Source organism: Heliangelus exortis, chromosome Z (genome assembly GCF_036169615.1).
Source record: "Heliangelus exortis chromosome Z, bHelExo1.hap1, whole genome shotgun sequence".
Taxonomy (NCBI): Eukaryota; Metazoa; Chordata; class Aves; order Apodiformes; family Trochilidae; genus Heliangelus; species Heliangelus exortis.
Genome location: NC_092454.1, coordinates 66428612 through 66454536, shown reverse-complemented (window position 1 = coordinate 66454536; position 25925 = coordinate 66428612). Strand labels below are relative to the sequence as shown.

The window sequence follows — 25925 nt, the reverse complement described above, 5'->3', positions numbered from 1 at the left end:
ATGACCAAACGTGAAAAAGTAACATTCAACTCCAACAACATAAAAACACATTATCATTTCACCCTGCAGATAAACACACCATAGGTGTGCTCTTAGCAGCTTAAATCCTTTAGCAAGGTGGCTGGAATAGACGATGCACAGAGGTCCCTTCCAACCCAATGATTCTGTGATCCACATTTCATACGGTACCCTCAGATGATTTAAATGTACTACTGAGGAAATTCAAACTCCTCATTAGCAGGCTGGGACTCCACCCTTGGCAAGTAAGCCCATAACCTCTATATAACATAACCATATGCACAGCCTATACAAGTGGGAACAAGTTTCAGTTCCAATTCCACTATTATTTACCACTAAATTAACATTAATTAGGAAACATTTTTACTGCATGAAAAGAAAGCAGTAACCACACCTTTCAAAACATTTTTGGACTAAACAGAAGAAAAAGACACTGACTTGAGATACAGGTGAAAAAACTATACGCTGTTCCACGGCCAAAAAGGGCTAGAAACATTAATGAAAGGGAGACTGGAAAAGACAAACAGATGAAATCCAGTCCCTGGGAGACAGCATCTTTGTTCCCCGTAGCAACAGGGCAAGGTGGTGCATCTCTGCAAGCTCTCTTGGCCTAACAACAGGCTAAGAGGCATCAGAACTCTGGGATTTGAGCTCAACCATTGCATATCAGGAGTCAGAACCTGTGCCAATGCTACTGCAAGGGACTGAAGGTGTCACAAGCTTGGACATCACCTCTGCCAAGCTCACTGTACCCATGCCAAGCTTCAGCTCCTGCAGAATGGGCTTAGCCTGGCTGTTTCCTGAAGCAGTAGGGTTAAGGAACCCCCGGAGTTAAACACGGCAGGGATGCTCGAGAGTGAGGGTAACCAGAAGCAGACCCTGCCTGCTGGCAGGGCTGGGGACAGCTCTGCCCATCCTGACAGCCCTGCAGATTGGGGGTGACCACACAACCCTGCAGACTGAGGGTAACCACACAGCCCTGCAGACTGGGGTGACCACACAACCCTGCAGATAGGGGGTGATAACACAACCCTGAAGAATAGGGGTGACCACACAGCCCTGCAGACTGAGGGTAACCACAAAGCCCTGCAGATAGGGGGTGATCACACAACCCTGCACACTGGGGGCGACCACAAAGCCCTGCAGACTGGGGGTAATCACAAAGCCCTGCAGACTGGGGGTGACCACACAGCCCTACAGATTGGGGGTGACCACACAGCCCTACAGATTGGGGGTGACCAACCCTGAAGAATAGGGGTGATCACACAGCCCTTCAGACTGGGGGTGACCACACAACCCTGCAGACTGAGGGTAACCACAAAGCCCTGCAGCATGGGGGTGACCACACAACCCTGCAGATTGGGGTTGACCACACAACCCTGAAGAATAGGGGTGACCACACGGCCCTGCAGACTGGGGGTGACTACACAGCCCTGCAAAATGAGGGTGACCACACAGCCCCTCGGGCCCTCAGCCACCACTCGCGGGGGTTTCTGCCGGGATCCCCTTGGCCCGCCCCGCGCCCTTCCCGCTCCGGCCCCGGGCGCACCGTCTCTCGGCCGGCGCCCCGCTCCCCGCCGCTCCCCGCCGTCCTGAAGAACCTGCTCAGCACCAGCTGCTGCACCGCGCCGCCGCCTTCCCGCCGCCGCCCGCGCTGCATGGCGACGACGGCGGCGATGGCGGACGCCTGGCCACGGGCACCCGCACTGCCACCCTTCCCTCCCTCGCCGGATGCGACGGCGGGCGCGGGGCGGGACCGCGGGGCCCGTGCCTCCGCCTGTGGGTCCGCTGCGCTCCCTCCAACCTCCCGCCTCAGCCCTGAGACCGCCCCCTGGCACCGCACCGCCCCGCTACTGCAACTCTCTACGGCTTGCAAGTCCGGTGCGGCGGGAGGCGGGGGTGAGCGGTATGGTTCGCTCGCTCAACTCCATCGTGGCCGTGTGCCAGAACATGGGCATCGGGAAGGACGGCAAGCTGCCCTGGCCGCCCCTGAGGTACCGCGGGTAGGGCGGGGTTCTTCCCGCCAGGGCGGCGGGAGCGCGGCAGGACTACGACTCCCGGCGTGCAGCGCGGCGCATTCCTCACTGGCAGGCGTCGTAGCACCGCGCGGGGCGCGCCGGGAGTTGTAGTCCTGGAGGGCGGTGATCAACAGGGCGGGAAAGTGCCCGCCGTGGCTGTTGTCGGGCCCGAGGCCTGGCCCGTGGCTGCCGGGCCCCGAGGCCACGCAGAGAAGCCCGGAGGGGCTCGGGGAGGCGTGTCAGCAGGCAAAGAGTTATCTCATACAAGCAGAGGCCGGACCAGCAGTCTTCCGTCTGGTACCGTTCCCTTGCCAGTCCAGACTCCCCCCCCCCGGCATCGTCGACGTTTGCATTAGTTTTTGTCCTAAATGCAACTTATTCCCAAAGCGAGCTGTTATTCTCTTCTTGTTTTCCTTACAGGAATGAGTACAAGTACTTCCAGAGAATGACAAGCACATCCCATGTAGAAGGTAACATCTTTCTTGCTGAGTTGTGCCTCAGTTTGGGTGGTACCAGTTAGGGAAAAGACTGGTAGGTAATTTTACGCTGCCCCAACACATAAGTTCTGCTTCTGCAAACAGCTTCCCCTCCCAAGCCTCACGAGTATGTTACATCTTTGTAAAGCTGTCATGTTAGATAAAGAAACTGGAGCTGAATCAGATGTTCCTGGGCTGACATAAATATAATTTCCAAGTCCTGTTTCCCCAGAAGAGTAGAAAACTTCACCTATCTGCCTTTACCTACAGCTCTGGTTGTGAACAAGTTGAAAATTGAAAGCTTTTACATGCTGATTAATAAAAAGGGTGTTTTTTGGGGGGCTGTATTAACTTATCTAAGTTGTTTGCTGTAGCTCAGCCTTGGCCATGTGTTCCACTGCTCTGAGCCTTGTGACAGTAATTTTGCTTAATTTTCTGAGTGCTGAGCTGTCCCAATGCCTCAGGAAACCCTAACCACACTAATAATAATTTGATCAGTGATGCTGCAGCCATATGTACATGTGTACAGCCATCTGCTGCAGCATGCAACCATACTGGTAATATGCAGCAATAGTGTACAGTCCCAGCAAGACCTTTGCAGCACAGCAGTTTTGTAGCCTATCGATTTGGTAGAGATAAAACCAGTTATTTCAGGGTCAAAAACCATGAAAATCATCACAAGAAAGAGAGGAATTGGAATGCAAAAGATGCAAACAGCAGATTAGTTCTGACTGGGTACTTAGCTGCTTCCAGAAGAAGTAAGTCTTGCTTTGCTTTGTTCTCATTGCCTTTTCACACTGACAGTGGTGCTGGTTTGACACTTCCTTAAACTGTTTTAATTCTCTAACCAAGCAGACTGGGTTTGCTGGGTGTCTGCAGGGACTGCCAGCACAAGGTGTGTGGTAGGAGAAGAAAGCAAGCACTGGGAAAGGGGGAATAGGACCTTCCTGAGCTATGCAGTCAGATCACTCCTTCTGGTGAAATCAGAGCCATGAGAGACAATAGATTTATCCTGACATGTCTTTATTTGCCAGTATGGTCACTAATTTTTCTGTGGGATTTTGTTTCTTGTTTCTGTTAAAGCTGCTGATTAGCAGAATTCACCTGTTTGCTAAAACTTCTGTCCAGGCTAACACTGTGCCCTTGTTTTAACTGAGTGACCTATTCCATAGTGTGATTTGAAGGTCTGTTCCACATCCCACTAGGAATACTTAACCTCACTTCTGCAACAGTCCTAAGGGAAGGATTTTACTTATGTTTTGGAGATGTGATACAGCAACCTTATGTACAAAAAAGGCAGAACACAAAGTCTTTCTATATGTCTGCAACTTGCATCTTACCTGGCACAGATAACCTGAAAATGATACTGGAAATACAATGAAAAAGAAAAAAAATTTGCTCCATCTTGTTCACAGTTCTTTTGATAAGTAATCACCTTAGAAGCCAGGCAGTTAATCTGTTTCATACCCAGACCTCTTAATGCGTTTTGCTGCCATAAATCTTCACATCAGAGATTCACCACTGTTTTTGGAAATACCAGCATTACTGATGTTTGAAAGTGGGAAGGGTACAACAGAGCAGCATCACCTGATCTTGCTCTTAGTCTTCCTGCAGGCCTCCACTGCTGTAAATTAGCCATTTGTCTAGACATTGTTCTCACCCTGTAGTTATCCCACTGAGACACTCTAGTGAGAAAATGCATATATTTTTTCAGAACTTCTTCATTTTCTTTAGCAGTTGTGCTATTGGTCTGGTCTAAGCTGACACTCAGTGTGTCTCTTGGAAATTTGCTCATAAAGGCTATCTGCAGGAGAAGGGTCTTTAAGACACTGCTAATAAACAGCTGGAGCATCTGCCCTCTGGTAGGATCTGGTATATCCAGTGTCACAGTTTAACACTGGCCCCGCAATTAAACTGAATAACAGGTCTCTCTATTAATCCCCCTCCCTCTCTGATAAAGGAAGGAGAGAGAATAAGGGAGAGAGACTTAGGGGTTGGAAACTAAACTGTGCAGCTTTAGTGGAACAGTAATGATAAAAAGGAGAAATTACTAAATATATACAAATATACAGGAAAATTGATACCATGTTCTTCCCCCCCTCCCCCAAATAACTCACATCACCAAGGTGACCAGATCAAGGAGCAGGTTGGATAGATGTGAACAAATAATACTTTCTTTTCTCTGAAATCCCTCCTGCTGTGTTGCTGTAAAAAACCTGCATCTCAGCCTCTGTGTTTATTTCTCTGACATCTGCATTGGCCATAAAGAAACCTTCTTAGCAGGGCATACATAAAAGAAAATCAGATTATGAATGCTAGGGTTTAGTCATTAATTGTATGTGTCAATTCTAGAATATGATTGAGCTCCTGCTGCATTCCTGCTTCCGATTTCTGCTTTCCGATTTCATTTGGCTGGTTTATTATCCTTTTGCCTGGCTTTTTTTGTTTGGTTGGTTTTTTTTTGGTTTTTTTTTGCAATACAAAGCTGGCAATTATTCCTGATCATATGGCTGGAATGAGGGAACGTGCAAACACAGAGTTGATAACAGGATGGTGCTGGGATTTATACAGAAAACAATCATGGTTTTTTCACATCAGGAGAGCTCTTTTCAGGGTGTGGTATCACACATGAAGATTAATTTGGCCTCGTAACCACAGCAGACCAGTCAATGTCTGTGTGGTGCATGTAATGGGTCAGTGACATGCCTTTTTTGGTTTTCCTTCCATTATAAGTGTATATGTGTGCAGGAGACTACTGTGGTGTCAACTGCCCACCAAAAAAGGCTACAAAAGTTCTCTTCTATGCGTGTGACTAATCTAAGAATCGGGGCCCAAGTTTGTACTTTTGTTAACTGCTGAAATAGAGCTCAGAAGGAGGTGGGAAGTCCACCAGGTGTCACTGAGCAACCAAAACAAAGGGGAACAGAGCAAAAACACCCTTTAAATAAGTGTCTTCTCTTTCCCTCAGGTAAACAGAATGCGCTGATAATGGGCAGAAAAACCTGGTTCTCCATTCCTGAGAAGAATCGGCCTTTAAAAGACAGAATTAATATAGTGCTAAGCAGGGAGCTCAGGTATGTGTAATGAATGATAAGCCTGTAAAACAAGTAAAAAGTCTGCATCTAAAATATGTGTAGCAATACTTCTGGCTAGGCATCTCTGCCTAGTTCTGAGTTCTGAGTGATAGCACTTCTTTATCTTCTCTATCTTTTTTTACTTGTTATTTTTATTATTTTAAATGCTTTATGAGATAATTGTCATTATTTTGCATAATGAATGCTAGTCCTAACTCTACATGCAAACATCTGACAGTTGTCAGTAGTCTTTCTGACTCATGCATTAACTGTATTTGTCTAGTTCCTGGTTACTCTGGTGGCCTTTTTTTAAACCTTATTTTTATTAGCATTTAAGGAACAAGAAATTTCCTTTTTCAGACCACTCTTCTTGAATGCATCATCCCTAGTTATCCAAATATTCTTAAAGAAATACACCCACGTACAAGGGTTTATTGCTTTGGGGGCATTTGTTGAGTTTGGGGCTGAATGTGGGAGGGGCAGAGGGTACATGGGGCCTTTTCTTCTAGTTTTACTGAATGAAATATTAATCTTCTAGAATTCAAGAAGAATATTATATACATTGTCAATTTCTCTGTCACACTTTTTTTAAAATATGATACAAATCTTCTGATCTGTATTCTATGATGCCTCTTAAGTCACAGTTATGGTTAAACTGTGGTTTTATTGAGCAATCCTGCAGTCAGAAAATTCTAACATAGTTTAGCAATAATAGGCATTCCAAAATAATTAACTAATGTGAAGCATATACTCATTTGAGAATTTGTCAAAACACTTTGTATGTCTAGATTGTGTTATGATTAATGATCCTTTAATTTTTTTGTAATAAAACTTTGCTTTTTCTAGGGAAATTCCAAAAGGTGCACATTATCTTTCCAAAAGTCTGGATGATGCCTTAGCTCTTTTGGATTCACCAGAGTTAAAAAATAAAGTGGACATGATTTGGATTGTTGGAGGTACTTCAGTTTACAAGGTACATTTATAGTTCTCCTAACTGACTGTTTCTGCAATGGCATGAGGACAGATCAAGTTTCTAATAGAGACCCAGCAAACTCCAGTAATTCCAACAGGAAAGTCCTGGAGAGTAATTTCAACTCAAAAGTTTAAAATACCTGTCCAAGAAACCAAGTGTTGGTCTTGCTAATGGTCCAGTGCCATACAATCGTTTGACTTCTAAAAGCTTTTCTTTAATAGCTAAATTGACTGCTGTTGTTATGTTTATTTTTCTGAGGTAGAATGCACTGAACTTTACTGATATCTGTTTTACTGACTGACTCTGCAGAGGATGTGGGGAAAAAAGGAAAAATGATCCAGCATTCGTAGCCAGATGTTAAATGTGGCAACAGAAAGCCACAGTTTATACCAGTATACAAGTAAGAAAAAGGAGATTTAGTCAGGCAGGTGATGCTGCCAGCAGCAAGAGGAGATACTCATAGAACAAAACAGAACTCTCTCTTTTTCCCATACAGCAGGCAGATGTCCTTGCTGTTTCTATTCCCTGAGTTTCTCTTGGTATCCGTGCATGTCCCAGAAAGGCAGCATGTGCCACTTTTTTCTTAGAACCATCTTTTCACAGACAAAGCTCTGTATAAACGGCCCTGTTTTTCCACGAATGCACCGTGTTTGATTCCTCAGCCTTTTTTCTCCCTTCCCCCAAACCCTTCCTCTCATCTTCCTTTCGTGCACATGTAAATTTTAGTCAATTATCCATGCCTCTACCCACATTCCTAGAGTCATCCTTGCAGCCCCTACACAGACAGGTTTCTGCCCTTTAACTCAATTTATTTTGACTTCTTCTAAGCTCATATGATTTGTATTTGTTGTCAAACAGTACCACTCAAAGATTATGGCTGTCAACACTAGTTCCTTTCATATCAATCAGGGGAATGTAGAGCATTCTTTCTTCTGATAAAAAAATTATTCATTAGGAATTGCAAGGCAAATTCTTTTTAATTTTTAATATTAGTTATTACAAGTATGCTGTGAAATACACACCATTTCTTGTTGGGCACTTAAAACTTCAGGCGTGTGATGAAAATGCCTTCATGATCCTGGTGGCAAATTAGGGTTTTTATGCAATAGCCACATACTCATCTAGAGCTTTAAAGAGTGATTATTTTTCCTTATTCTTCCAGGAGTTTCTGTGTTGTAGGCTTCTAATTTAAATATTTTTCCAGTGCCTGGCTGATATTTTGTAGAAAACAATGCAAATTTTTAAGACTACTACTCACTAGTACTTAGATTGTGAATAGGTAGTTTTGATCAACAGTGCTTTTGCAACATATTGTGCTAATCAGCACAAGGGAATGTGAATTAAAATTTCAACTTTCAAGCATCTATTTGGGACATTTCAAAAGAATTTGTAATTCATTAGGGATAAATCTGGCAGTTTTATACAAACTCCTGCATTTAAACTAGCTTTGTGATCTTAATTAAAAGGGCATGATGGAAGCCATGTACCTCTTGTACAACTGCTGGGTCAAATTTTTAGTGCCTGTATTCAAGGTGCACAAAGGATTACAGGAATATTTCCATTATACTGTGCAGAAATGTGTGGGAAGTAAAAGAGTGGTTGGTAATTGAAGTGAACCATTTTATTCAGTTGTGGTAGGTATTTGCTTTTAAAGCATTATTTTGACTGTACTGCTTTGTTTGGCTTGAAGCTTTAGAACAGATTCTATTTATTAATACCAGCCTGTGATAGTGAAAGAGTAACTACTTCTGCAAGTAATTGCAGCATGAGTGGTTTGACACGGGTAGTGTTGAGGCCATGACATTTCCACTTCAAGCACTTTATGGAGTGTAACCCAAAGTTCAGATTTTTCAAACCAGATAGAGCTCTGTGACAACAAACCTTAATGAGAGCAGGCCACTCTGGGAAGTGGCCATACTTTTCATCAGCCACCTGCAGATGACTAACCTTAGCAACTTCTAATCAGTTAATCAGTTTGGCATGGGGAGGTTCACCATGTCTAGGGTTGTTGTCACTGAACTCTCTGGAGCAATCTTCCAGGCTGTGTTTCTGTAGGTGATATGGTGAGGGCACATACACATGATCTCCCAGGCTCTTGCTCTCTTTGGTTTCCCACATCCCTTGTGTGGATATAGGCTACCCAGGATAGCAAGCCAGAAGGACTACCAAGACTGGCCCATGAAATGAGGCAGATTTCAGAGACATTTCAGGAGCTGTTCAGAGAAACTCAGGCTGAAAAGGCATGCTTCTTTCTGCACAGAGTCTTCCCAGATACCATGCTGAAACACAAGCCTGGCTTATCCCTATCCAGAGAGTTTTGCCTTGGTAGAGCATCTACCCAGCTGCCTGAGTGCAGAAGGGCACTCTTTGGGACACAGGTGTCCATCCTGTCTCAGGCTCAGGTAGAGATGTCTGCTGTGTCCTCCACAGCCTCTGAGGCAATCAGAGGTGATAAAACATGCACTCCAGGATGACAGCTCAGGACAGAATGCTTGCTCACAGCAACAGGGGCAAGGGATGCCATGGAGGCAAGGGACTGCTGCTGTGTCCAACCTCTTCCTCATAGGACTGCAGAGGAGAGAGGAGCAAGCTGACAGTCTCTGAACATTTTTAAAGACAGAGTGCAGCTCTGTTGGTCATATCCATCTTGCCTCTAGGTTGTCAAGGACACAGCTTTCTCCACGGTAGTGGTAGCACTGGCATAAGCTGCCTCCGGTCCTGTGAAGAGCAGAGAAAGGTGAGCTCTGAACAAAGTGGCCATCCAGGTTCACATGTAGGTTACATTCATGCTGTGTTCAGCAGTGTACTCTGGGGAGCAGCCTCTTCTGGGCTTTGGCCCCAGCAACAGGAAAAGGCACAGCAGTGTGATGTTGCAGGCATTTTGGTGGGGTTAAGGAGAGCTGAGTAGAGTATTAGGATGTGAGAACAGAAAGGACTGGAAAGGACTCCCACAGTCCAGTGAATGTTCAAATACCTCATGCAGCCTTCATCTACTTAAATCTGACTTGACACCACTCACCTTTTCAGGTTTGTGATCTCCTGATAGGTCATCCCCAAGAAATTTAGTTCATGCATGCCAAGACTGATCCCTGGTTCAGATCATGTAGTAAAGCACAGTGAGCAGGGGCAATTGGAAAATTATTTTCAAAACCACATTTCTGCTCTGAGTTAAGACATTGATATAAACACACTTCTCATGGTCATATTGCCTCTTAAATGACAAGTTCAGGTCTTGTCTTTGACTCTGAAAAATAGCACTACCTGGTGATCCCAAGAGAGCCTATACAGTATAAATTACATCAATCCCTGTTTACTGGATTTAAACTGTGTTTTAAACTGATAAAAACCCCTCAGGTTTTACTGGAAATAGGTACTGTGAGATGAGCACACTGCCAAATATCAAACAGAGCCTTAAAAAAAATATAGCAAACAAGAAAAACCCACAAAAACTGGTGCAGATTTACCTAAGTGTATAGTATCATGTTATGCTATGTTTTGTGTAGAGTGTTTAATATAAATCTGGCATCGTAAAAAGAACTAAGCACAAAAGAACTAAGCATAAATCCCTAACAGTGAACCAACTGGTGGAAAAGGAAAGGAAAAAACAACCTAGCAACAAAACTTAAAAAAGAGAATTGAAGAATTAGTGACTCAGGTCCTCATAGCCAAGGCCTCTTCAGCAGCACCGGAACAGGCTATATTTCAAACAGGTTTTCACCTTGATAAAATAGTTCTTCCTACAGCATCTCAAAGGTTTAAAATTGTCTCTTCTAATTTATATGTTCCTACTCAGCTTGTTGATTTCTCAATGCCACAGGAGCAAACAATGACACTCAAGGTGACATTGCTGAAACACAGAATTTTATTTGGGGATAAATTTGGAGAAAAAACTTGGTAGTATCATAGCAAAATGAAAAGTTGTTTCATAAGGTTTTATTGGTTTTGTTGTTTAGTTAATACCAAGGCTGGCTGTAACAGAAAGTAGCTGCTGATGATAAGTAGCATTTGGGGAAATTCTTCAAAGAGGTTTGAACTGGAAAATTAAATTTCCAGTAATCTCCAAGGATAAATTTTATCTAATATTCATACTCAGGTGTATTCCTATGTATTAGTGCTTGACATGTTGTGTTTAGTAATCTACCCTCTTTCATTCTTCAAAATTATTGAATTATGAAGTTGCTATTCATATTTAGGGCAGCAAATCTCTTGCAGATGGTTAATTACCCTCTTATACAGTGATTCTTGACTGAGCATATCAGCTTCCCTCTTCTGAGTGCCCTGGGTGGGTTGGAAATGCCACATTTGCTGAGCTTCAAATCTTTGCTCTAGAATAACTATGACTTTAAAAGAGTGAAGTATTAACAATTTGAGTCACTAGTTTTATCATTATTTTTTCAAAGCGTGTCAATGCCTTCCTAGCTAATGGTAATACACGTTTTCAAGCTTGCATTTTACTTTGTCTGAATTTCCTGTGAACTTCAACAGAAATAACAGTAATTTTTTTTACCTTCCCTGCAAATAAGACAAAGTGGTTTTGAGCTGTGTCCCTGCTGGAATAGAGACTGGTGCTTGTGTTACCGTATTTTTCAAGTGCTGCATTCAGTCTGAGGCACGACTGAGGACTGAGATGCTCTTACAAGGGGCATATGCAGACAGCTCATTTTTCCAGGCTTGTATGCTCCACTCTTGCAGGTCACAGTGCTGTTGCTCCCCTCAAGCAGTGCTCTCAAAGCATCCTGCAACGAGCAGGCTTCTCTGAGCTGTGTGATGCTGGGGACCTGGGGGACATCACACGAAAAGCTCAGAGCATTACTCTGCTCTGGGAGCAACTGGTGCAAAAAGCTGAGCACTGCATTGGCTTCTCTCATAGCTCTGGTTTAGAGTGAACTAATCACTGTGGTTTAATCCTATTAAGGCTTTTGAAAGCTGGTAACATTATGTAAAGTGAAGACTGAAGATTGTTCTGGTTGTGTTGGCTGTATGTTCTTTCCCTGTCCCACCAAGCTCATGTTAATGTTTTTCAGGTCTGAATGATTATGGTCTTGAGGAATTGTTTCCAAGGAAGGTTACTGTCTTCCTGGGGAATATGCAAGTGTAACTCTCTTACTTCCATACTGTAATGTTGCAGAATCCTTCTTTTTCCACGGGTAGTTCTGTAGATTTGGGTAGGTGTCTGAACTAAGAGATAGCAGCAGGAAGAAGTTTTCCTGTATTTCTGTGCCTTTCTAGGTGTTTTTTGAGACAGGATTTGAGTGCTCTTAGTGCAGTTCTCTAATGCCTGTTTTATATAAAAGTGGCAGTTGTCACAGCATTGCAGCTGACAGCACTGTCCTCCCATAGAGATTTATGTTTTCTAAAATCATATCCATGAGTGTTGTAGTCATACGTCCTGTGGCCAATCCTTCTTGGTTTTACCTGGTTTAAAATTAAATTAGAGGAAACAGAACTACAATATTAGCAATGGACTAGTGGATTAACTAAAAATCTCTTCTAAAAGTTTAAGAATTTTCTTTAATTTAGCAACCTTATACTTTCATGTACTTGAAAGGGATATATACAGCCTTTTCAGTAGTCTTCAAAATAAACTCAGAGGTTGTTTAATGTGGAAATAAAGGTGTAATAGTGCTACTACTCCTAAAGAAGCTTTTTGTGTGCTCATTCTTGTGAACAAACACATTGATCTGACATTCTTCTAGGAAAAAAAAAATATGCCTTAAAAAGGTTAATATATGAGTCAGTTGCAGACACAAAGCCTTAGTGGCTTGGAAAGGAAGGGCTGTACCCCTGCTAAGCTGAGCCCTAGCAGTGTGGGAAGGAAGGATTTTTGAAGGTATTGATTTTCCTGATTATCACCACAACCCTTCTAATAGCCAGAGTTTAACTTAGGCAGGTTCTTTTACCAAGGTAAGATCTAGAACTTTTTGAAATCTTCAGCTGTGAGATTTCTTAAATGTATAAAATACATATCTTAATGCTTTTGTAGCTTCAAAATGCAGGTTGCCTATATGATCTAGTACTTTTCAAGGATCTGAAAACAGAATGCATATAAGTGTACTGTTTATCTTGAAATTTTTGAAATTTATTTTTGAAAGAGTGTCTGAATTGGCAAAGTTGTTGCCTAGCAGTAAACAGACTTGAAGATAAGTGCCTCACATAGCTGCTTTGCCTGTTTCATTTATTTTATGTAACTGATAAATGAGAATGCAGAAGCCTTTGGTGTGATTCCTAAAACCTGTGAATCTTTAAATTCCTGGAAATAATTTGTCCCTTCCGCAGCAACTGGTTGCTATGCCCACCTAAGTTTAGATCTATCAAATATTTTCCACATAATACTTGTGAAACTGCACAGCAATTCCTTGCTGCAGAGCTTCAGGGCTGCTTTAACCTGTGCTCTACAAATTAAAACTAATTCAGGATGATGATCTTGCACATGCAGACATAATCTAATCTTGTCTGTCTGACAGTTCAAGCAGTTGGAGATTATTTGGGATCCTTATGTCATCTCATTTTTGTTTTATGCTTTGCTTTGTTTTGTTTTTATGCTTCAGAGGCAGGCCTGCTGAGGATTTGGAAGTGAGCAAAATGGGCATGCTAAAATCTTTTCACAGGGTTGAGAGGATAGGTAAATTAAATTAAATTAAAAAGGACTCTGGTTCACATGCAGTTTTGATGTATGTAGGACAACGGGAGGGATCCTGACGCTTCAGCTCTCCTGTCCTCTGTCTCTTGTGGAAAGTTACCTCTGCTTGAGAGAAGTGGTTCTGGTGTTTCTGAAAGATCAATAGGCACAGTTTTAATAGTTTGTGCTTTCATGTGAACCAAAAACCAGCTTTGTGTTTCCTCACTGTATCAGACTACAATTTCTTACAAAGTTCAGAAGCTGCTACACAAGGAAGTGAGCCTGCCTGAGAAAAAACACATAGGCAATTCCCAAGGCAAAACAGTGCAGATACGAATACAGTCCAAGGATAACTGATGAGATTATGAGGGAAAAACACAGCCAATTAAAATAATACCTATAATGACTATGAGACCCATCATGGCAGTGGAGTGAGGGGAATGTAATGACCATGGAGCGAGGATGCAGATTTTTCAATTTTACAGAACCTTGAGGTCAGAAACATCATAATTTTGTTTTAAAGTACTCCTCTTGCCCTATTACAATTATTCCAAAGAGTCCCCTCTTACTATCTATCTTTTCCACCACATCCATTATCCTTGCATTTACCAAATACAAAAAAACAAACAAAAAAGGCAGTCTGTTCTCCTATTTACTGAAAATAGTTTGTCTACTGAATATTGTGCTAACTTCACATGGTATTGCCTGGCCACTATAAATATGTCCAGTTACTGTGCATTCTGTTTCAGTATTCAAGGTTATTTATATCTATAACTTCATCTTAGTATATGTTACATTTAAACAAAGTCATGTTGGACTGCTGAAGTGAGTTGGACAGGACAAGGAATTACCTTAATCCTTAGGCAAATGCCAGAGTTGTGATGAGGCACCTTCTTATATTGCCAGGTCTATAGCAGTAGTTTGCAGAGGTGGAGTCCAGTCCTCTCCAGGCAGGTTCCTTTAGAGACTCTACACGTGGCAAGTTTCATGTTTGATACAAAATTTACTTATCTGAAGTTTTCTGGAGTTCTTGTCAGGGAACATGGAGGACCAGCTGCTTGCAGGGGGGTGGGAGCTGGGACCAAGGCCCAGTAACCTGACTTGGATTGGCCTCACTAACCAGAGCTCATGGTCCATAGGGTGGCATCAGGCCCCACAAAGGTAACCAGAGACAGACATAGCCCTGGGATGATTTGACAGGGCCAGCCCATGAGATGGTTAAGCTTTGTACTTCAATCCCAATACAAGTAAAAATCACACTTGAGGAAGTAGAGCAACAGACTTGAAAACAAGTGCCTCACATAGCTGCTTTGTCTGTCTTTATTTATTTTATGTAACTGATAGATGAGAAAGCAGAAGCCTTTGGTGTGATTCCTAAAACCTGCGAATCTTTAAATTCCTGGAAATAATTTGTCCCTTCTGCAGCAATTGGTTGCTATGACATGGTTCGGCTTTGTACTTCAATCACAAAACAAGTGAAAATCACTCTTCAGAAAGTAGAACAACAGAAACTGAAGTCAAATCACTTTACAGATGTGTCTCCCCTCACCCATCTTTCACTGCCATGATGCTGGGCATTTCCAGCTGTTGAGAAGGAACCACTTGGATTAAAATCAGCTCAAGCCTGTGGCTTTTCCTCAGGTTCTTTTTTTTTGTTGCTTAGCTTTTAGGGTACACATGCAGACTTCCAGAGCTGGTCAGGCTAACTTGGAAAGCTTGTGTGCATTTTTATTAACTTGGGGAGTTACACAGCTGGTTGGTTCGTTCAACTGATGGAACTCCATCTACAATGGAGGTCACCTTCTGGTCCTCTTCATGCTAGGTTCATCTTTCTTTGCAGTATTTGTCATTGGTCACTGAACTGTATGTTCTTCCCTGAGCTGCCTGGGCTGTGCAGAGCTCTTCCTCAAACTGAATCCCCATAGAACTGGATGGGAAGTTGGTTTATTCCTCCACTACAAAACCAAAGTATCTCTGTTTACAGAATACACTATGTTTGTATTTGTGAAGTGGATTATTCTGTCATTCTGAAGGTGTATGTCTCTCCTTTTACCTACCACCCTTACTTAAAGAATGAAAAAATGTGTTATTTATATACAAACTAGATAAACAGTTCAGTGCTGTTGGGTGCTGGTGTGTTGTGACTTAGGCCTTCCATTTTAAGCAATTCAGCAGTGAAAGAGCAGCTTTTCTGTGAACTGACTTCTCAGCAGTGATACCAATTAATTTTATTTTATTAAATTTGCTATTACTTGGTTCCTGTACTTGTCAAAGTAGTACATAACAGTATGCTGCAGTGTGAATTGCCTTTAATAAAGAGCATTGCTCGTTGTTAATTTAAGGGAAGAAACAAATATAAGCTTTTCAAAAATACATAGTAAACTGCCAGTATAGCATTGAATGGGTTATTTTAATGCCAAGAAGGTCTGGAAGAGGTGTCTTTCCAGACAGATCTGGAAACAAAACTTATTATTTATCTTCTGAGTTTGAATTTGTTAGTGAGGAACTGGCCTAATGGGTGTCTTCATACCTATTTTCATTCTAGGACCTTGGAAACTTTCTTTGCTGTTGTTATGTAGCTTTCAGTGCATAGTATCACTTTGTCATAATCCAGAGATCAAACTTTGCAGTGAGACTGGTAGATAATTTTATCACTGGAACTGAAAACTAGTGTAGAGGAAAAATATATTTTAAATCCTTAGCAGTGATATTAATTAAACATTGGAACAAGTTACCTTGAGATGTGGGCCTCTCCTGCCACTTAAAGCTCCCTGTTTTTTAAAGAGGAATGATTCAGAAACTGCATGTTGAGACTAGACCATACTACTTCCTTCTCACAGGGGTACTCAGATTTTTTCTTAATTTCTGTCAGATGCTCCAGGCTCTGAGAATAGGTATTGCTGCCACTTAACAGGCGGAATTGGCACAAAATGAACTTATTTGCTTGAGCCAAGTGCAAAAGAGAAGATGTATAGTTCAATTTTCATTGCTTTGTCCAAACCACATAATGCGTTAGTAACTGAGTTGCAGTTTTAGTTTTGCATTTTTGGAATGCAGGATAGAAATAGAAAATACTCTCTTACTCTTGTCTCTTGGTTCTTTTTGAATGCTTCCATGGTGATGGCTGATGCAGGCAGAACAACAGTTTTGAGAGTTGTTGAAGAATACTAGTGTTCCAAATAAGAATCTGTATATGATGTTATCTTCTGGACTTTGAATGGTGTTACAAAACCACTGTTCATATAAGAATAATAATTTTAGTAAACAGCACTACTTCATGTCCTGTTAAGTGTTTCACTGGGAACAACTCAATTTTAATTGTTTCTATTTTTTTAAAAGGCAGCGATGGAGAAGCCACTTAATCATCGATTGTTTGTTACAAGAATTTTGCAGGAATTTGAAAGTGACGCATTTTTTCCAGAGATTGACTACAAAGACTACAAACTTCTCACTGAGTAAGTATCAAGATGCACACTAGTCTTCTGTTCAGATGGAAACTTAGTAATCTAATTTGGATGTGCAAGGACACTTTTAAAGCCATTTTTAAATGTTCTATCCTGCATTAGAGGTACTTCTCGCTGTTTTTCTCCCTACACTGTCATAATTGTACTTAGAACCTGGAGCTGCAGTGCACTTAGCACAGAGAGGTTTTGGGGACTTAAAACCTTCCCATAGTCTTTTCAGTAAACAAGTCCATTTGTTGGTTTGTTTGGAAAGTAACTTTCTTACTGTTTATCCCTTTAGAATTACTCAAATATTTATGAAGTTTTCCAAGTCTCTGTGTGTTGTTAGTCACTAGTATTCAGTCTCTGAATATCTTTGGTAAATTGCCAGAACAGTTAAATGGACTTGATCTTTTAAAGATTTGTAAGGTTACTCCTACCTCTTGAGAAAATTATTTCTTCCTAACAAACTTATTAGGAACTGTTAAGCTTCTGACATTTATTCTGGTTTTTTCCCTATGTTGTCCTTGTCATATTCCATTCTTTTATGTCTTCTCCAACAAGATTCCAAAGATTTCATCCAACAGGCAAGATGGCAAAAATTCAAATGTCTCCCTCAAGAACTGTCAAGGAGACTTCCTCTTCTTGCTTCTTGCTTCTCTCATTTTGGTTCTCACCTGGTAACAGAACAGCAGTGCAAAAAACAGAAATGTGCATGGGGCACAGGAATGGATTAGCACTGAAGTGAGGGAGCATAGCTAGAGGCAGGAAGGAAGGATGTGGGAGAGACAAACAAGGTGATTGAGGAGGAGAAATCACCTTTTCCAGTTCTAACATGTTCTGAACTGCTCTGTGCCATATGATGAGCCCACCTCAGTGTCCTGATGTCTGACCCAAAGCTCCTCTCTCTCCCTCTTGGCTGTTTCTCAGGAGTACATTGGTTTGGGCCAGTGTTCTGAAATCAGAATTTGGCCTTAGAGCATAGATTTACAGAATAGCAGGTAATTCTTTCTCTACAGTGGAAATCTGATAGAATCAAGCCTAGCAAATAAAACTGAAGATTTCTTTCTCCCTTAAAGGCAAAAGGGAGCTGAACAGATTTTTCAAACTGTCTTACAAGTGACTCATACAGATATTTTTATCTACTTGTTGGCTTTACTTTTTATTCTCCCCTTTCTCCAGATACCCAGGTGTCCCTGCTGATATCCAAGAAGAGAATGGGATCCAGTACAAATTTGAAGTGTATGAAAAAGCTGTCTTGACACAATAGATAAGACTTTCTGTACTTCAGTATAGGGGCAGACATTTGAATACATGGAGTATTACTGAAAGCAATATATTAAATTAATGAGAGAAAATCCTTCTTGATAGTATAATACCACAGTAGCAAATGATTCCCAAAAACACACCCCACACTCAGAATGGAAAACTTGCAGTGGAAATAGGAAGGTGGTAAGTGGTGTGAAAGAGGTTGCTTTAAGCAATATCACAACTAAGGTTGTGTGAGACCTTGTATTAATCTTTACAATCCATGGCAGGATACCTAGCAATGCCATAAGTAATGAAAGGTATTAGACTGCATCAGAACCTTTCCACTTAATCAAAAGTTTTGAGTATCTCCTAATTTAAAATGTCCAGCATTGAGAAAATCTCAAAACTCCTGGATTTGACTGGAATTGTATAGGTGTCTATGACAATCTTTAAATCGTACTGTCAAAGAAGAGAATTTTTGAAAGCATAACAAGAGAAATGGAGTCTGGAAGTATCAGGCAACAGTTGAGGGATACATTGATTCTTCATGGAGGTGATCTCTTGTCATCTTAACAGTCCTGGGTACATAGCTTTCTTTAAGCTCTTGGCTGAAAATAGCAGCTTACAAAGTAATCTGATAAAGAAGCTGTAACATTTCCATTAACTTCAAGCTGGTGTAAAAGCTTGCTGTTCTTATAAAGAGTTGTTATGTCAGCTTGACTGTGGCCAGTTTGCCATATAAAAGCATAAATGTAGCCTTCTTCACAGGATATGTGTTAATGTTCCTTTTAAGTGTTACCACTGCAGATTGGGAGTGCTCATTTGTCAGTGGGATTCTAAATACTCTGTGTTACACTGGAATATAGATTAGCAGCAGGTAGTGGGGTCCTGTCACCTCTTTTATTAAACATGGTTGGGATAACAATGTTCTCCACTGCTGTTCCCTAAAACCTAGTGTAGTGAGAAAATCACTGGTAGTGTAGTAACACTGTGATTCTAATGGCATACAACTGTTGCACAAAGCTTATGATTGTCACAGCAGTATCAGTAATATTCCTCTGTTGCTCTGTTTTGCCTTGGATAGAGTTAGTCAGATAGCAGAGGACTCCATATGCAAAGTGTTGTGGAGAAGAGCTGGGATGTACCATGTCCATCTCTGCTCCCTTGTGCTGCCTCCATGTGTTGCAGATCAGTCTTGAGACCAGAAGAGTGGGGTAAAAAAAAAAGTTGAAAATAAAAAAAAGTGCTGTTTCATCCAAACATTTTAAAAACATTGTCTTACGAAGCAGTATTGTGGAAGATTCAATTAATGATGCTCTTTTTTTAATGTCACATTGAGGCCCAGTTGCAGCATTGGAGAGGTATTGGCACAGAGGAGCATAGCAGTTTTCTACAAGAAAATTGAACCTTGATTTTTCTTGCTTATGAAAAAACAAGCCTCTTTTATAAGAAAAAACACTTCGAATATCAGCTATGAGCACCTCTTGAATTTTCCATGGCCGGTCACAACATTTAACTGATAAAAAAATTGGTTTTGCAGCATCCCCTCTCGTTTGTATCGTTTTTTTCTGTGTTGTTTTTGCATTCTTAAAAATGTAAGTACTTTCTATGATGATCTTGCCCCATATGTGCTAATTTTACATAAATTGATAAGGATTAAAACAATAAAGTAACATTCTTGCATAATGCATCAAAAATTCTCCTGAGTTGTAATTTGCCAATACATCGTGAAAGGGAAGGAAAAAGACTGTTGTCAGGAAGGTGTTATTTTTTAAAAAATAAAAAGTTACAGTGACCCTCAGAAGAGAAAATAGCCTCCCAGAAGTACCAAAAACAGATCAATGTTAAAAGCTCTGCACACCTCGTCTGTGACGCACCTGTGTTTCTGTCAATTGACATTTAATAGAAGTGGAAGCAAAGACTGCAGGCAATGTCAGCTTGCACTGTGATGCTGATGTGAATACGTGTTAGAAAATTTGTGCCTGAACACATGGTGCAGGGGATGTGGCTCACTTAGGCCCAGGGTTTTCTTGGAGTTCTGCTTTTTGTTTTCTGGCTGTGATAGAAGCCCTAGATTCAGGGCCGAACCTTTGGCATCAGTGCTTTTAAATGTGCCCTGCAGATTGCAATCAAGAATTAAGAAAACACATTTTTTTGCAGTGAAGCTGGGCCTAGAAGCAGTGTGTTCATCGTAATGATGACACATAACAAGGCTGGGTATGTACAGCTTCAGGAAGCTGGACAGGCAGGAGGGTCTAAGTTCATGTGTTGAGGAAGCACAGACAAAGACTGTTGACAGATGCATAATTTCCAGAAGGTGGTTACTTTTCACTTTTTTTTTTTTTTTTTTAAATCTGTCTTCTTTTAAAGGTACCTCATGTTGTTCATTCAAAAACTAAGACAGGAAGTGCTTGCTCTGTTCTTCTAAAGGACAGAGTTAGTACCTGGAATTCATATGGGGCCTTTTACAAAAGTGATGCTTTGCTGAATGACAGATTGGTTGAAAAAGCAAGACATACAAAATAAAGTGCTTGCTGTTCAGACACCTAAACTGGGCATTGCACCTGTTACCTCCCTATCTGTATCTGCCAGGGGAAGTATAAATATTTCATACTGGCTTGAAGTAAGAAATCCTCTGTTCCAAATACAACTTTCCCACGTTTTGTTTACTCCTGTACCTCAGTTATGTATGATTCTATGAAAAGCCATATATTCTCATTATGTCTAGTACAGGGGGAAATGTCATGTTTTTTCCTCAGTTCCATGCAGCTAAGTGCAATTAACAGCATCATGAGTGACAACATAATCACTAATCACCAAGAAAAGTATAGTACAGATGTAATTTAATCCCCCTCATTCATGCTTTCCCAGGAACAAAGTGTTCTAAACAGATTAAAAATTTAATTTTTAAGGATAATACTAGTTTTAACAAGACAGCTAAAGCCTGAGGGTCTGCATAAGAGGTGAAAACCAAACCATTTAATGTTTCTGTTGCTTGTCTATTACTCATTATCTCCCTTATCTGACAGTGGACAGCAATTTCCATTTGGCAGTAGGAAGCTGATGTTTTCAGTAGCGTTATGGCCATGGTGTATTTAAGGACAGAACTGGGAACATTCCAACAACACATCTCTGACATGGAGAGCAATCCATGGAGGAGAAAGGTACGCACTAAATAATAAAATTTTCCTAATTTAGCAAACAGATTATTAGTCGTACACATACAGAGCATTGAGGGGAAAAACAGGAAGGGGAAAATGGCAGTGATTAAGCTCATGCATGTTGTCTAAAGAGAGCATCAGGGGCACTTGTGTGAGATCTTAATTAGGATCAGACAACCATGTAGTCTTCATCAACTAATTTGCCAAAGACACCTGTACCCAAACTATTCTGAGTAGTTAAAAAGAGCTGTGCTAACAGAAGAGGAATGCATCAGCAGGAAGCAGCAGATTCATAAAGGGAAGAAGCTGTGGGAAGGGTTCTTTGTTAATCAGTGCAGAGAATAAGGTGACTAGAGGTGACAAATGAGATGACAAATCTTAGTGTATGAGACGGAGATACCTCCCTTATTATTCAGTTCTGCATTAACTGTCACTGCTTGCCCAGGAGGGCTGTAGCAATGAAGCCTACTAGGTCAGGGCAGACTGACCAAAAAATCACAAAAATCTAAAGAGGCAGGTCCTGGAACAAAGGAGTGGAAAGTGGCAAAGATAAGTGAGAGGAGGAAATTGATGTCTCCTAGAATGATTTCACAGTTTCTTATGTTAGTTTGCCCTGCAACTATAATTACTAAGGGAGCACTTTCAAACTGTTGCAGGGCTTAGCACTTGCAAAGTGCAGTGACAAAGAATTTCATTAGTGGAGGATTTTCAGGGTTTGGATGTCTTCCTGACTGCCTTTGTCGGATACACAGAAGTCCTCAGCTACAATTCCTATCCTATCCTGCACTACATCTGAAAGCAAGAGTCCCATCACAGAGTATCCAGTAGCCCAAGGGTCAGCATTGTGCCTACACTGAGGACCTCCTGCTTCCCTTGATGGACAGTGTATTCTTTTGGAATTGCATATGGCAATTTATTTTTTTTTTATCTTCAGTTGTAAGGTTTGTTTTCTGCTGGCTCTGGGTGATCTTGGGTTATTCTCTGCTCTCTGTCTCAAGATCATTCTCTCTCCTTATAACATCAAAGCAAAATTTGTACTACAAGTCTTTTACTAGATTAATTGACATAATTGGAAAAAAAACAAGTGAGCTTTCAGGCAGAATCCTATCCTGGTTACTTTCTCATGTCTTTTTTCAGGTAACTTGAAAAAGAGCTTGTGTGCCAAAACTTGCCTGTTTATCTCCAACTAAACTGAGTGGTTTAGTAGATTATCTTGCCATTTAAACCTTGTTCTGCTCGTGTCTTTTAATGGTCTTGGCTGCAGCATTTCTGTATTGCCATCATTCTTCAAGCTGTGGTCCTTTCAGTTTTGCCCATTAGCTCTTCAGCTGTCCTGCTGGGCTGGAAATTAACAGAAGTTCAGACAACTGTTCTGGTCAAGAAAAGAAGGTATTTCAAATAGAGTTCTCTTAAGTATGTGCATATGTTTATGTCTGATACACATACACAAGTATTACCACATGTACAGGTGGAAATTTGTGGTTTTCCTGATATTGGGCCATGTATTTGCCTAGTTAGGGAAAGCTTTAGGTGTGAAAGTGGGTATTTTGCTAAAGGATGTCTGCTATGAAAAAAAGACAAACTAAACTTGAGAGGACAAGAAATGAACTCATGGAAGCCTAAATCAGTGTCTTGAGCAGTTCAGTTTAATGAGGTCCTAACACCAAGCAGAATCTTCTTCAATAAACAGCCCATTATGTGGAACTCACTTATGGCTACAAATTGTGTCACTGACTGGAGAAAAACATACTAAAACACAATGTTTGCTTCATAGCTCCACGACAAAGGAACATGCTTCCAGTGTGCTTCCTTCCCCTGAACTCACAATTTTCCACACTACCCCCTGGTATGAACACTCACTCTCTTTTCAGACAGCTGTATTAATTAATAAATTACCAGTCCCTTGCTGGAGACCCCTACCCCACCTCTCAGCTGGCTGGAGGATGTAAAGCCTTTTGCACTTCCAACTGGTCCAGGCAGGTTCATTTAAGAACTCAGTGAAGAGTGATTTCAGCTGAACAAAGTGGGTCTGCCTGAAAGAAAATGGAGAAAAAACTCCGGTGATGCTTCCTACTGATGACACAGCTGTAGGGTCAGTAATTCCTGGTGATGAGCAGTGGTGAGCAAGTAAGGGCAATAATGTCACTCACTTCAGCATGCTGTAAGTGAACAGCTTTAAAACATGGAATAATTTGACAGAAGCTGTCAGGGAAAGCTCCATGGAGGTGTACACCTCACAAACCCCAGAACATGTGATTGGAGGATGCCTGCTTTAACCCATGAGCAGAACATCTCCCTGGGTTACTGCATCCCATTCTTGCAGTAATGAAAAAACAAAACAAAAACTCCCCAAAAAAAAAAACCAAACCAAAGCAAACAAAAAAACAGAAAATAGAAAAATATTAAATATACCTTGTTTGTGTAAGAAAAGAACTTAGAATAGATTGGGCCAGCTCAGCCACTGAATTCTGAAGTTTGTGCAGTTGCTCTAAGGAGTAGCTCAAAAGCTTTTGAACTTCTCATTGCTGTATCAGTAGATTATTAAACATGGCAAAAAAAAAAATCCTGAAAACTATTTCTTGTTAAATCAGCTTGAAAGAGATCTTCATTTACACAAGTACACGAAGGGAATTTTAATCACTATACCTCATCTTACTAAGTTTTTTTCAGAAAAGCTGACATTTAAATCTGTTCCCATCAAAAGTACTAGGTAAAATTTAATATATCTAAATTTAGAAAGAAATAATTTTCCTAATTAATTTTAAACGTTCTTTCTCATGTTTGTTCATATAGAAAGGAAATACCTTATTTTTGAGTTCTTTACTCATTAGGTAGTTTTATGCATATTGCTATTTCAGTCAGGCAAAAGTGATTTCTTCAGTGTTGAATCTCAATGTCCTTCATTATGTTATGGTTCATTTTCAGAGAGAATCATGTAGATTCTATTCATTTTGTCACATAGCAATTACACTGTTGTTTACTGCACAATTTACTATATAGTTTTGCCTAGTATGCAGTTCAGATTTCTGTAAAAACTACTATAGTGCACAAAGGGTACAGAAAACTTTCTGCTGTTATCTAAACAATTATTGTTTTCATTCAGTGTATTATTTATCTTCACTTGAATTAAATAATCATCCGGCAATTTATGGCAGAATTACAGGTAAGCCTGCTCAAAAAATAAATTGAAGAAAATATCTTGGGGGAAAAAAAAAAGGCTTTGTAACAAAACTGTGTGTATTTTTCTTCTCAGTAGTGGTAAGATACTGACCATCACTAGTACATGAGTTTCAAACAAGCCTGTAAGCAGAGAAGTAGCAGCTGGTGTCTTGAACTATTATGGGATTTTTCATGCTGATTAGGAAACAAATGCTGTGATAATTAATCCCTATGCTGACATAAATCCTTGTTATGTGGCAGAGAGTATGCTTTGCTGCCTTCTTTAGCAATATGCCTAATACTATAATGTCAAATAATTTTAAGACATTTTTTTTCACGATCTATTTTCAATTTTTCAGAGCACATGAGAAGGAGTCAACACCATGTATACTGCATTAGTAAATTGGATTCAGAGGAGAGGATTAAAAAAATGCTGGCAAAAGGGTTATCCCACAAACCTGCTGATTCACAGGACTTCAGTGCTAGTATTTGTGTCGTGCATCATTGCAAGTGGTTGTGTCATTGTGGTTGTGGTACAAGACATTTTAGTGCAATACAGTCTGTAAAATTTTTGAAGAACTCCCATTCCTTTGATAATCATAATTATTCCTGCAAGTACCACTATAGCAGTTCCCACGCACAGTCAATTTTTTAATTGAAGTAATTAGCAAAAATACACCAAACATTTCAGAGACCATATTGTTCCAGAAAGAAGGCTCTTTGTAATCACTATAGAATTTAAAAAATGCCTGAAAGAAATCAGGAGAAAACTCAGCTTTGGCATTACCTCAGTGAAGCCAGAGGGGTAAGAACCTGACTCAGTGTCACACAAACCTGTCTGAATGCTCTTACCTGGGGTGATTGGCCCAACAATGTGTGTTAGGAAAGACAGTGCAGTATCAGGGATACCTCAAAATCAAAATTATCAAAGTTAACATACAAAAAAATTAATAAAGTGGTTTTATTCTAGATTTTATACTGCATGCAGACTTGTGGCTTTTCCTGAGACTCCTAACAGAGTCTTCACTTCTTTTTGTTCTTCCTTATTTTTAAAACAAAACATTGCACTTCTCTGTACTCTACCTACTGTGTCTATATCCTCTCTTCTCTTTTAGACCTCTCCAGTGATGTCTGTAGATCACCAACATAATCTCACTTCATTATACAGGCAGGCATCTGTACCCACTACACTTAATAAAAGATTTTTGAGAAACACTCTTGTTTACAATGGGCTATTTCATTCTCCTCAGCAAACAGTTCTAGCGTGGTAAACATCTACCACTGCACATAATGTTTTAAGATGTATTTTTAAGGTACAAAATTAGTTTATAATATATTAATTTCAGGGTTGGTTTTTTTTCAGTCACCACAACTGAACGAAGTTAATTGTGCTTTCATATTTTTCTGTTTATTCAGTTTTGGAAAAAATTCTAGGAACCAATACAAAGTAAAGTAATAGAATTATAGAATTATTTATATTACATTACGCCATGTTCCATTTACACACTAATGCATTCATTTATAAGTATATATATATATATATATATATATAGTAAGCAACCAGGTCTCCTTCACTGGAATTACTTTTTGCTTGAGTATGCTCAGGCTGATCAGCACCAAACAGACATGACAACCAGAGTTTTTACAATTCCCATGACAAGCAAAACTTAAAGACAAAAGTTTTACTTCAGATCAAATATTTTTTTTTTTCTTCACATAAAGAAAATGGGGTG

General features: G+C 40.5%; 2 protein-coding genes across 7 annotated transcripts in view; one reads left to right on the top strand and one right to left on the bottom strand.

Annotated features, from left to right (window-relative positions):
- The window catches only part of MSH3 (mutS homolog 3), a 109298-nt gene extending 107530 nt beyond the window's left edge, over positions 1–1768 (bottom strand). The window contains exon 1 of one of the 2 annotated variants that reach the window (XM_071731343.1): positions 1568–1768. In XM_071731343.1, coding sequence (XP_071587444.1) covers positions 1568–1678 — 111 coding nt within the window. In that variant the 5' untranslated portion in view covers positions 1679–1768. The remainder of the gene's footprint in view (positions 1–1567) is intronic. The other variant, XM_071731342.1, reaches the window with a different exon arrangement.
- Positions 1765–25407, top strand: DHFR (dihydrofolate reductase). 5 transcript variants are annotated; one of them, XR_011723366.1, is made up of 8 exons: positions 1785–2012; positions 2457–2506; positions 5481–5586; positions 6433–6559; positions 16518–16633; positions 17804–17863; positions 20902–21036; positions 25308–25407. XR_011723366.1 is itself a non-coding variant. In XM_071731345.1 (7 exons), the coding sequence occupies exons 1-7, from the start codon at positions 1927–1929 to the stop codon at positions 25318–25320; spliced, it is 558 nt and encodes a 185-aa protein (XP_071587446.1). In that variant the 5' UTR covers positions 1785–1926; the 3' UTR covers positions 25321–25407. The 5 variants fall into 5 exon arrangements, 3 of the variants coding, with proteins under 3 accessions (XP_071587445.1, XP_071587446.1, XP_071587447.1); XR_011723365.1 differs by lacking the exon at positions 17804–17863; XM_071731345.1 differs by lacking the exon at positions 20902–21036.
- Positions 25408–25925: the final 518 nt, after the last annotated feature.

Coding starts and splice junctions, on each gene's coding strand:
- DHFR (XM_071731344.1), top strand. CDS start 1,927: ATGGTTCGCTCGCTCAACTCCATCGTGGCCGTGTGCCAGAACATGGGC. Junction 2,507..5,480: donor AAGCACATCCCATGTAGAAG/GTAACATCTTTC, acceptor TCTTTCCCTCAG/GTAAACAGAATGCGCTGATA. Junction 16,634..17,803: donor GACTACAAACTTCTCACTGA/GTAAGTATCAAG, acceptor CCCTTTCTCCAG/ATACCCAGGTGTCCCTGCTG.